The sequence below is a fragment of the Manacus candei genome, unplaced genomic scaffold (assembly GCF_025592945.1).
Source record: "Manacus candei isolate 608988 ecotype Guabito, Panama unplaced genomic scaffold, ASM2559294v1 h1tg000049l, whole genome shotgun sequence".
Taxonomy (NCBI): Eukaryota; Metazoa; Chordata; class Aves; order Passeriformes; family Pipridae; genus Manacus; species Manacus candei.
Window position 1 is genome coordinate 20,304,450 of NW_026138097.1, and position 12,203 is coordinate 20,316,652.

General features: G+C 39.2%; 1 protein-coding gene across 2 annotated transcripts in view; it reads left to right on the forward strand.

Annotated features, from left to right (window-relative positions):
- DROSHA (drosha ribonuclease III) overlaps positions 1–12,203 on the forward strand; it is a 70,583-nt gene that overhangs the window by 2,395 nt on the left and 55,985 nt on the right. For both annotated transcript variants that reach the window (XM_051799382.1, XM_051799381.1), the window contains 6 exons: positions 522–1,379; positions 3,104–3,196; positions 4,174–4,405; positions 4,971–5,112; positions 8,003–8,157; positions 11,139–11,219. In XM_051799382.1, the coding sequence (XP_051655342.1) occupies positions 529–1,379; positions 3,104–3,196; positions 4,174–4,405; positions 4,971–5,112; positions 8,003–8,157; positions 11,139–11,219 (1,554 nt within the window). In that variant the 5' untranslated portion in view covers positions 522–528. The remainder of the gene's footprint in view (positions 1–521; positions 1,380–3,103; positions 3,197–4,173; positions 4,406–4,970; positions 5,113–8,002; positions 8,158–11,138; positions 11,220–12,203) is intronic.

Genomic DNA, 12,203 nt, shown 5'->3' on the forward strand with positions numbered 1-12,203 from the left:
GATTTGTTAGACCAGGTAGCTTGCAATGGAGCGTTCGTCACGTCATTCTGCCCAAAGTTTAGAATTGTGTTCTACAAAGAACTCCTTTTTATGCAACTTTGGATGACAACTGCAATTATTAATAATGAGTGGTTTCTTCGGTGTGGGGTATCTGAGGTTTTTATGTCAGAGTTTCTAAGTACTAGTAGAGGTGCTTGAATCCTTGACCAGTCATCATATCAATAGTTTTTTGAAATTAACATTGCCCTAAGTCAGAAAGCATGGTCCAGCTTTGGTAGAAAGACTGTAGAGTGCATTCATGGATTAGAGGCTTAAAGGAATCAAAGAGACATAAATGACCTGTACTAGAGGTCTGAGGAGCACAAAGCTCCCAGTGAAAGTTGGTGGACATTGTTTACTGCTTCTGTTAAAGGAAACTGCAAAAACTATAGTTTCAGCATTTTAGGATTAGTTCCTGCAAATGCAGTAAGGACATCTTATAAAAATTGTGTGACACTGGACTTTTACTTTCCTCATTAAAGGTGAGCCATGTCTTTCCATTCTGGACGAGGATGTCCCCGTGGTCAAGGGGGACCAGGAGCAAGAACTTCAACGCAGACCTACCGCCCTCAGAACCTACGGCAGCTTCACCCACAGCAGCCCTCCATACAGTACCAGTATGACCAGCAAACTGCCCCTCCAACAACCTATTCAAATCCTCCAGCCAATGGTTACATGCCTCCCAGGCCAGACTTTGTGCCCTATCCTCCTCCAGTGCCCCCTTCCACACAAAATCCCATCAGCCAGTGTCCCATGAGGCCACCATTTCCGAACCATCAGATGAGGCAGAGCTTCCCAGTGCCTCCATGTTTCCCTCCTGCTCCGCCACCAGTGCCAAATCCTAGCAACACCCCTGTGCCAGGAACTCCTGCTGGACAAAGCACCTTTCCATACATGATACCTCCTCCCACAGTACCGCACCCTCCTCCCCCACCAGTCATGCCACAGCAGGTCAACTACCAACCTGTGTACTCCACGGGATACTCCCAGCAGTCGTTCCCACCACCTAGCTTCAACAGCTATCAGCACAACTCTGGCTCCTTCCAGAGCAGCACTGCCAACAGCAGTGGTGGCAGCAGCCATTTTCGGCACACGGGTCAGTACCAGGGAGAGAAGCCTCAAAGTGATCGGCGGTCTCCAGACAGGAGCAAGCACTATGATGAGCACCGACATCGTGAACACGGTCACATCCACGGGGACAGGCATCGGTCTGCTAACCATGGAGACCGTCGGGATCGAGGCCGGAGTCCAGATAGGAGGAGGCAGGAGAGCAGTCGGCACCGGACAGATTATGACAGAGGAAGGATATCGCCTCATCACAGAAGTTACGAGCGAAACAGGTAACTTGAGGTATTTTCTGCCTGCAGGGGGAGAGATGTCATTGTTGCCTCATAGTATTTGTTTGCACCAGTGTTCTTCCCTCACCCTTGTTTTTCCCTCTAGCTCACGAGGTAGCCAGTACTCAGGTCTGATGGAAAGACCTGCCTGTGTGATTCTGTTCAGGGTGAAGACCTCAGCAAGCCAGCCTGTGATCTCGAGAGAGGACTGAAATGAACATTACCATAAACCTGTTAAAGGAAGTGGGACAGTTGTAGGCTGTGTCGACATCATTCAGATGGATGAGTGTGCACTGCTTATTGTGGGATTTATCATGAAGTTTCTGTCCCACAATAGATCCACAGTTGGGTGGACTAACAAGTTGTCAGCTGTTAGCAGAGTATGAAAACTGCCTGTGTGATCTTTCCTGCCTAATGTATACAATAATTTCATAGAATCATTTAGCTTGGAAAACATCCTTAGGGTCATCAAGTCCAACCCTTTATTAATGCTGCCAACTCTACCACTTTACTGTGATGCTAACTGCCACATCTACATCTCTTTTAAATGCCTTCAGGGCTGGTGATACCACCACTTCCCTGGGAAGCCTGTTCCAGTGCTCAACAACCCTTTCAGTGGAAAAATTTTTCCTAATATCCAAATGAAATCTCTCCTGCTGCAACTTGAGGTTGTTTCCTTTCATTGTCACTTGTTACTTGGGAGAAGAGACTGACCCCCACCTTACTGCAACTTACTGTCAGGTAGTTGTAGAGAGCAGTAAGATCCTCCCTGAGCCTCCTTTTCTTCAGGCTAAACAACCCCACCTCCTTCAGCCACTCGTCATATGGCTTGTGCTCCACACCCTTCACCAGCTCTGTTACCCTGCTCTGAACAACTCCTCAATGTCTTTCTTGTAGTGAGGCCCAAACTGGACACAGAACTCAAGATATGGCATCACCAGTGCCGAGTACGGGGGGATAGTCACTGCCCCAGTCCTGCTGGCCACACTATTTATAATGCAAACCATGATGCCATTGGCCTTCTTGGCCACCTGGGCACACTGCAGGCTCATATTCAGCTGGCTGTGGCCAACATCCTCAGCTCCTGTTCCACTGGGCAGCTTTCCAGGCACTCTTCCTCAAGCCTTGAGTTAATTTAAAGCTCTTTTGCCCCAAAAGTATGTTTGTGTTATCAAATACTTTATGCATATGTGCAAGCTGAGTCTTGTAGATGAGAGTCATAGTTTTGGGATCATGCAGATTGTCTGTATCTGTCCATTTTTTTGTGTATGCTTGAGATGGCTGTAAAGAAGAGAGGGCTTGCCTCAAACACTTACGTGACTGCTGTGCTTACAAAGCTATTGTGCATGGGATGGGTTTTTTTGTCCCTTTCTTGAGGCTTTTGAAATGGTTAAAGATGCACTATCTTACCCTTTTCCATTCATAACCGGAGAAGAGGAAGATGGTAACAAGACCTGTGGTGAATTCATAGAAGTTGCCTCTGCATGGTATGAATTAACTGTCATATTGAGATAGATGGCTTTATGACAAAGGCGGAGGAGATGGATGGGTGACCGTCCTTTGCAAATTTCTTGGTTGTCAACGTCAAGAATATCTGCGTTTTTAGCAGTCAGCATGTGGATATCACTTTTCGTAACGTGATCTCAGGCTGCTTTTGTGCACATTTCAGGTATGGAACGTATGAAATTCCAGATTTCTCATTTAACTTATTTTTCGTACTTTCTAAGGGAACGGGAGAGAGAGAGGCATAGGCACCGTGACAGCAGAAGATCACCATCACCAGACAGATCCTACAAAAAAGATTACAAGAGAGCAGGAAGGTAAGGGAGGTTGCGTGTGGTCTCTTGAGTATTTGAGGCTCTGTCCATCCACTCGTCCGGTTTTGTGTATGCATATGTGCCTGCTTTTAAACTCAGAAAACCTGAGTGTCTTAAATTTATAACCATCTATTTATACATGTCAGCTATCTCAAGACCTTGTAGAGTTAGAAACAGGATTTATCTCTGGAGAGAGACTTTTCACTGCTGTGTCCTAAAGACTTCCTCTTACATCTCTTTCCAGTCTGTAAAGTACCATAATTATTTAAAGTCATTCTATCTTTAGATTATCTTTTAGGGGTTTTTCTTGGTGCTCCTTCTGAATGCTGGAGAGCTGAAATCAGTACAACATTATTGGTTTTATAGGTAGAGGAGATGAAAAAAATAGGTATTTTTCCTAATTCATCTTTTGAAAGCATTACTCTTGCAATTCATAAGGACTGTCACAAATTGTGTTGTTCACAGGGATGCAGAATGTTAGAGTAACAGAAGTGTGGCTTCTGTATAATCCTTCTAATAAAACCCCAAGTCTTTTGTCATGCAAATATTTTGTGGGCTATGTATTAAAAGTTCTTACTGTAACTTTTAGTTGTGAGTGATGTGACTTTTAGTTTTTACTGATGAGTTTCTAACTTTGGAACAAAATTAAAATAAATTCACCTAGAACACTAGTAAGTGTTTTAATCTAAGATAACATATATATTTTCATATGTATTATTATTATTATTATATATTATTCTTGAGTAAGATTTAAAATAAAAAAGCACTTCGAATTTTAAGTAATTTTTACAGTACATCAGAACTACAAAGTGCTCTTCTACTCTTTATGGTGCAAGTTAAAAACAGGAAAGGCAACTGGATTTTGCTGCAACTTGTATGATAGAATGATCTACTGATCTGAAGCAAACTGTTTTTCATTATAAAACTGTCACTGTTAAAATAATAAAGAGAATTGCTTTTGCTTGCTTTCTCCCATTAAGCCGATCTCCAAGCAGAGAGAGAAAGAGACCGCGATGGGAGGAGGACAGAGAAAGGTGGTCTGAGAACCAGAGCTCCAGCAAAGAGAAAAGTTATACTGCTGTCAAAGACAAAGAATCAGAGGAGAATGCATCTGAAAAAAATGAAGAGGAAGATGAGGAGTTACTTAAGCCTGTCTGGGTTCGCTGCACCCATTCTGAAAGCTATTATTCCAATGACCCCATGGATCAAGTGGTATGTTTGTGAGAACTTTAAAATTGCTTTACATGGTCTGTTATTGATTATTTGATTACTTGATTAATATGAACCCTTCATCCCGATCATGTTTTATGTAATTTAATTCTTCTCTTCCCCCAGTCATCTCAGTCTTTTAACCCTGTTAGGGGCTTTATATGTTGGTGCTATTCTCTATTTTCCTCAGTTTCTTCTATCTGTCAACATTCAGATTAGTGGTACATGGAACAGGGCTACTTTTTTTTTGTCTCCAGGAGGGAAAGATTATTTTTTCCCCATTGTACCTGTGTTTGAGCAAAGATACCTCAAGCACCATGTATTCCCACAATCTTGGAGAAATGTTATACTAGCAAAGGAGGTAATTTTCCTGCTAGTTCACTTAGTGAAGCAATGTAATGGTATGCTGAAATCTTAATAGGTATTTCCATGTTTCATTGAACTACATAGATCTGTCTTTCCCCCCCCCTTGCTTTTCTTCAGAAATGCTGCTACATGTTGTGTTCATGTGCTATTTCAACACTGTATTGTTTTGTTTTGTTGTTGCTCTGATTTTTTTTATTGACAGGGGGACTCTACTGTGGTAGGAACAAGCAAGCTCCGAGATCTGTATGAAAAATTTGATGAGGAGTTAGGAAAGCGACAGGCAAAGGCCAAAGCAGCCAGGCCACCGTGGGAGCCACCAAAGACCAAGCTGGATGAAGATTTAGGTAGGCTGAAATGATGACAAAGCTCAGGAGAAACGGAGTAATCTCTAGTTAACCTGTTTTGGTAGTTGTGTGTATTTAATAATGTTGGTAGGTTAATCTGTTTTTTTAAAATCCCTCCTTTGTGTTGCATATCCATGGGAATTTTATTCTAGCTTTTGACTGAAGTAGAGCTAGATTCTTTACCCAGAAAGCTTAGGGGAAAATGGAGAGTATCCAGCACTACTGTATGCTGGTTTCTTCCATGGCATAAAAGCACCCTGAGCATGATCTGATGGTCCAGAGAATGGTACATGAGAGGCTTTGAGGAGCTCCTGGTCTTATATTTCTAAAAACTAAGAAAGAGTAGTGGTGATAAACTCATAGGTCTGCTTTTTATGTCACCGAATCTTTCTTCTGGATTGTACTTTTGTTGTGCAACTCTCCTTACTATTATCAGACTTATGCATCTGTTTACATAACATACTTTATCTGCATTGTCGTGTGCCACCCATATGGATCATCTTGCAGTGAAGTACATCTGCTAGCAGCATCATTTATTGGGGAAATAGTGGTTGAATTAGCAGGACATAGATTTTTATATCAATTTGCCTACTAAGAAGTCAGTGAAAGCTATTTTTCTTATTTAGTTTTGTGGGAACTGTTGGCTCTTCCTTTCATACTTCCAGCATTTCAGTGTTTCGTAGTGTGTTTTTAGTCAGTTGTTTTAGTTCAGGAAATTCGTAGACACAGTAATTTAGATACTCTGTTGGACTTGCTTCTTAACTGATGCTTTGTGTTTGCCAGATGAGCTGCTTCAGACTCTCATATCTCAGCTTAGTAACTCTTTAGAATTTTTTATATGTAATTTTTAAAGTTGAAATACCGACATAATGGCATAGTTAAATACATGCTGATGGTGTAAAAGGATACAGTCAAGATGAGAAAAAATAAACACTGATGAAATAAAATGTGAATTCACTTTTGTAAAGAAAACCATTTTTTTAACGTTTTTTTGAACAGAAAATTTGCATATATTTGAATTCATTCAAGAATCACTAGAAAAGTTAACTGTAGGGGGTTTTAGGAGGTGTTTTTTCATGTAGATGAATCAAGCACAAAACTGCTAACTTGAACATACCTGTGTAAAGCCCTCACTTTCTCAGAACTCTGCAGGAAGAAAGCCTGCTGCTTCAGGCTAAAATGGATGATTGGGCCAAGAGCAATTTCTTTGTGGTTCTTTTTCCAGTATTTTTGGAGGACCTGAAAGCTCTGTGTCTTCACTGGTCCCCTGGGATGACTCGGTGTCTGTGCCAGCTTCTCCTACAGCCATGCTTCTGTAGTTTGTCTTATTTTGTACTTCAGTAAATGCTGTCTCTGTTCTGCCTCATGTTAGCAGTAATTGTGTATTGTAGTGAGATAGCAATGCGCTCCAGGAACACTTTTAGATCATGAAAGGCTGATTACGGAAGAAATTCTTTACTGTGAGGGTGGTGAGGCACTGGAACAGGCTGCCCACAGAACTTGTGAATGTCCCATCCCTGGCAGTGTTCAAGGCCAGCTTGAGTGGGACGTTGAGCAAGCTGATCTAGTGGGAACTGTCCCTGCCCATGGCAGAGGGTTTGGAACTAGATGATCTTTAAGGTCCCTTCCAACCCAAATCATTCTATGACTTTGTGATCTCAGTCTGTGAAATCCAGAAGTTCTGCGTTGGTCTTTCAGAACTCCAGCTTAGTCTCACAGGTCCTGTGCTCATTTTGCACCTGAAGTTAGACTTAAACAATAACCAGTTGTATATCAGAGAACTTTTAACATTGAAGTCTTTGTGAATATTTGTAGTGATACACGCATGCACACGTTTAGAGAAAACTCAATTTCAGCTGAGTATATCTGACCATACATTCCAAGGACATATTTTAATAACACTTTATGCCAAATTATGAACTGTGTAAAAGTGCTTCTTAAAAAAAAAAAAGAAGGGAAATATTTTACTAGTGGTATTCTCTCATTTTTTCTCTCTCCTTTTTCTTTTAACTAAGGAGAGTCTTGTATTCAGTAAGTACGGGTATTTTGAACCGTAGTTTCACAGTATTTCAAAGCACTAACTGTAATTATATATTTTTTCTTAAGTCAAAACTTAGAAATGGAAGAAATGTGTTTTATTGCAAGAATAATAAACCTTTCTTGCATCCTAGTATATATGTTGGCTATGAAAGCATTTATTTAAATTATTTAAATTCTAGGTTTTCTTCTTGCCTGTGGTTTCTAATATGTGTTAATGGATTTATTAGAAAGAATTGATTTTGAAAAATGAGTCTGACAGTACATATTCTGTAATAATTCTATACATATGTGTTGTTTCAAAAACACTTAAACAGACAATATCCTGCTACAGACAGGATCATTTTTAGGTAAAATGAAACTAGACATAAGCATTTTGCTCATAGCAAGAAGAATTAACTTCTAAACAAGAGGTTCTGCTTAGCTTGTACTAGTGACCTTATGTGTGTTTGTTTCTCTTTTTTCTTTCTCTTTTTTCTTTTTTTTTTTGTATGTGCTTTTTTAACTTTACAGTAATACTTGTGTTGGTTATAGCACTAAAATCTTTAACATCAAGTAATTGAAACTGGTTTTCTGTGACTTATCAGTGGTGCTCCTGGGCAGCCAAACAACATTCTCTCATGTGTGCAAACAGGTGCTCTTCTTATAGGTATTTAATATCTACAGCATTTTTTGTCACTTTTAATTAAAAATGGAGTTGCTGTCCATCTTTTTCTTAGTGCGAGTGTCATTCACAACTTTAACTTTTGAGTATGCCACGATTAGATATGTCATGTTAGAGAGTGCATTGCTACAGAGAAGGGAGCATGTGTAAGTGTTTTTCAGCTGTCTTTATTTCTACTGTGTGAACCAGAGAGCTCCAGTGAGTCAGAGTGTGACTCTGAAGATGACAGCAGCTGCTCTAGCAGTTCGGATTCAGATGTTATTGACGTCATTGCAGAAATTAAGCGTAAAAAAGCACACCCTGATCGTCTCCATGAAGAACTGTGGTACAACGATCCAGGGCAGGTACGGTGAGAGGAAAAAGTGCTGTGTGTCCAAAAGTCATTCTCCCCATAGACCAAAAATTCTGCCTTGTTGTCAAACATGCCAGGTGGCATCTATTTCAAAATGCTTTCTTTACCCCCTTTTCCCTTTTCTCTCTCATCTTCAAAGCACTTCACTTTTGATTTCAAGAGTATGGTTCCAGCTAATTAATCATGGGGATTGTTCAGTTGGAATCATGTCTGGCAGCGTTAATAAAGCCTTAATTGCTAACAGTGTGCTAATGTTGTCCTCTTAGCCCTGAGATAAAGGTATACGAATGAATTCTGTGATGGAGAAAAGGCAACATGTTTATGTCCTTTATAAATTCACCTTGAAGCTCTCAGCTTGTAATGATAAATAATGTTTTAAATATGCAGTTAATGGTTCTAATTTCTTGTGTAGCGGTTCTTTTGTAATTGCGTGGAGATTGTAGTTCTCGTTAAACGTAATTGCTGAGCTCATGAAGTGTTGTTTTGAACATTGCACAGAAGACTAGCTTTTGTTTGCAAATTCACCATCTTCATCTTTCTTAGATAAATATTTTACAGTCTATTCTCTCCTTGTCAAGTGGCATCTCGGTAAATTTATTTTTCTGGCACTTTGTATGATGCATGAGTTTAGTGTGCAACAAATCATAATGTGAAGAGATACTGCAATGCATATTGCCACTGTGGTAATTCAAAGGTCTGTTGAATATTCTATTACAGATTCGTCTTTATGCTTCTAGTTAAAAAAAAAAATTGATTGAGCATAGCTAGCTATTTTTATTTGTATGGAAAACAAAAGTAGCGAACTGCTTAGATATTTAACTATAAAAATGGTGTAGCTCTTGGGCACACTTCAAAGTAATGTTCTAAGCAGAATATTAGCTAAAAAAAAAAGTGAAATAACTGTAGAATGAATAGATTCAGGAATGTTTAGTATATGAGTTTCCTGCTCAAAAACTCTTTCCCAAAAACTTTCTTGAGATTACCTCTTCATCTTTCTTGAAAGGGCTGAAATTGGATCATGGTGAGCTTGTCAATGCTGTATTACTTCTGAGTAGATTTTATTTGAAAACATTTGAAATTTGCATAGGTATTTATCTAGTATGCCAAAATGCTTTCTAGCTACGACAAAATAAAACAGGAATGCACTGACTTGTACAAGTACTCTGTCTGGCATAGAACTAGATATGTAGGATGCATCTTGCCAACCCTTCAATCTGAGAAGTTTGTTTGTCATTTTGGATAATCTCCAGCAATGCTGCCAGTTGCCAGAAAATAAATTGTTAAATCCAATGCCACCACAGTGGCCTTTTCGTTGCAAGCATTATCTGCTTGTTTTTGCTGCCCTGTTGGTCAGAGAAAGTTAGAAGGCATTGCCTGTGTAAATTTGTGATCTTTCAATATCATTTTATCATCACTTCATGATTACTCTTCTGTGGTTTTTTTCCATGAGCAGTGTCATGAGGGACAAGGTATATATGTATCTGACTTGCTTCTCAAGTCCTGGGCCCTACAAGTACTTCATATATCTCTCAGCTTTGGTCTGTGCATTTAATATAACAGAGGCAATATTAGTGCTGAACAATTCTAAGAAATAAGGATGAGATTTTTGAAAATAAGTGATGATTATTTAAATAGCCTCTGTAGGCCCTTAGTTTTGGAGGACTGATGAGCAATTAACTGTTGACTGCATTTTTAACTCTCTTCTCTTTTGTGGCTGTCTAAGCCAATGAGGAAGTACACTTTTACCTGTAAGCATGCTTCACTTTCTTTGAGCCTGTACTTTCCTCAAGGGTCTCAGAGTGCAGGGAAAAAAAGTGTGAACAATAAGCTCTCATGTCACTGCATTGTTAAGACTGTGTGACTTAAGGTGTCGAAGTAAAGTGCCCTGCTTCTTACATTCCTTTGTACATACCAGTCTTAAGAAACTAAACTGAGGTGAACATTCAGAGAATTAACATCAGAACTCAAAACTTCTGTCCCTATCCTAACTGCCTAAAACTAACATTAGCAGCAGTTCGGTGGTTCTTGCTTCCTGTGGCGTCTTCACATTATATCTGTTGTGTGATGATGTTATTTAGCCCCACCATGGGTGATATTTATGTTTTCGGACTGCTTGTAAAAGTGTGAAAAGTTCTGCGGTTTTTGTATTGCGTTGCAGGGTTATTGGCTTTTTTTTTCCCTAAGTTGAAAAAAGTTCAAGTTCTTAGATTCAAACTTGGATTAAAACCTGGGGTTGGGAACTTAATTTGTTTCTCTGGTTTGGTTCTTGGCATCTTTCGTTGTATTTCTGCAGCGAACATAATGTTAAAAGCAGAAAGCTTTAGGGTGTTGCAGTAATTGATAGTATACATTGATCTTGGTCATAAAAACAAAAAGAAAGACACTAGCTTTATAATATGTGCATTGGCTCTTTTTGGTATAACTACTTGATGCACCCATATAGAATACTGAAGTGGTATTTTTCCCCCTTTATCTTTTTTACTGATCTGTTCACAGTTTGGATTTGAAGTGGTCCCATTAGTTCTTTAGAGTACCCTCTGCCTTGTCCCATGGCAGAGGGCTTAATTGGAGGTGGATTTTCAGTCAGTGAGTTTAGTGGAACTGTTTCAGTGTTGAGATTTCAGCATGTAAATATTGGCACATGCATGTTTAGGACCTGAATTTTATTTTAGACAGGCAGCGTGCTGTTTGTATGTATAGGAAATGGAAAAGATGTATGTGATAGCAGAGAGGTAGAATTCTGCTGAAAGTGTTGGTTTCCATCTTGTGCTTCTGAAACAGTGATAAAGTTCTAATGCTATTGTGCAGTTCTCTTACATTAGTCTATACTGTTTTCAGTTTTATTGGCTTAAGAACATCCACTTAATCTAAGCATGACAGGCTTTTAGAAGCATGAGCACTCTGGGCATTAAAACCAACATACTTTTCCAAAACCACTTTCAAGAAAACAGAATCCCATTTTGTTTTTGACAGATGAATGATGGACCTTTGTGCAAGTGCAGTGCTAAAGCTCGACGAACAGGAATAAGACATGGCATTTATCCTGGTGAAGAGGTATTAGTAATTCTAAAAATTGCAATTATGAATACAAACTTACTGCTGTAAATTCCTAATTGGGTTGATTTGAGTTTTTTCCCCGTGATTTACAGGCTAAGTAAAAAACTCCTGTGCAACTTTAAATCACTTAGTTGTGTAACCTCATATTTAAAATGCAATACTGGTAATGAAATCTGAAAACTAGGGAAAACTTTTGCCTGTGTTTGTTTAGTTCTATGTTTGGGGTTTTTTTAAGTTTCTGAAACACAATTGCTTTAATAAAAAAGATCTTGTGATTTAAGTTCTACTATCTTCAGGTGTATGAGTAGGTTGTGAAGGGCCTGCTTTGTGAAGTGAATACTTTAAAAGGAAAACTAAATAGTAATTCTGCTGTTGAAAGGAGCACAAAGATTGTCAGGAGGTGTTCTTGCCTTAGCATGTAGATTTTACAATTTATTGTTGTACATTTTCTTGAAGCATTTATTTTTTGGTAGGCCTTCTTACATATATTTACTGAAACAGTCTTTTATTTCTCTGCAACTAAAGGAGTTATGCATGTTTCTGTGAAATTATCGAGTTTGGAAAAATGGCTTTGGTCTGAAGCTTACTAGAAATCACTTTAGTTCAGGATCAGTTCCTCAACTCATTATCTCTAGTGTGTTTCTTAGAGAGAAGGAGGGATAAAAGGAGGAGAAAAAAAATATAAAAAATATATTTGAATATATATATATAAAAATAAAACTTGTTGCATGAAGGCAGCTGCTCCCTGGAGCAAGGCCATCGGGGAATCTGAGGTTTCAGAAAATCTCCAGAATATAGTGATTTTTACATTGTCCTGCAGAAGAAACTGCCTAACTTTAAACTAGCTGGTGTGTAACTGTTGTTTTGCAGCGTGAGAAGCTTACTTTGGGGTTGAACAGCCTGTGTAATCACCCTACTTACTGGATAGGTTTTTCGAAGTGTCCAGAGCAGCCTAGTGGTATAACTGTCTTGCCATTGCCA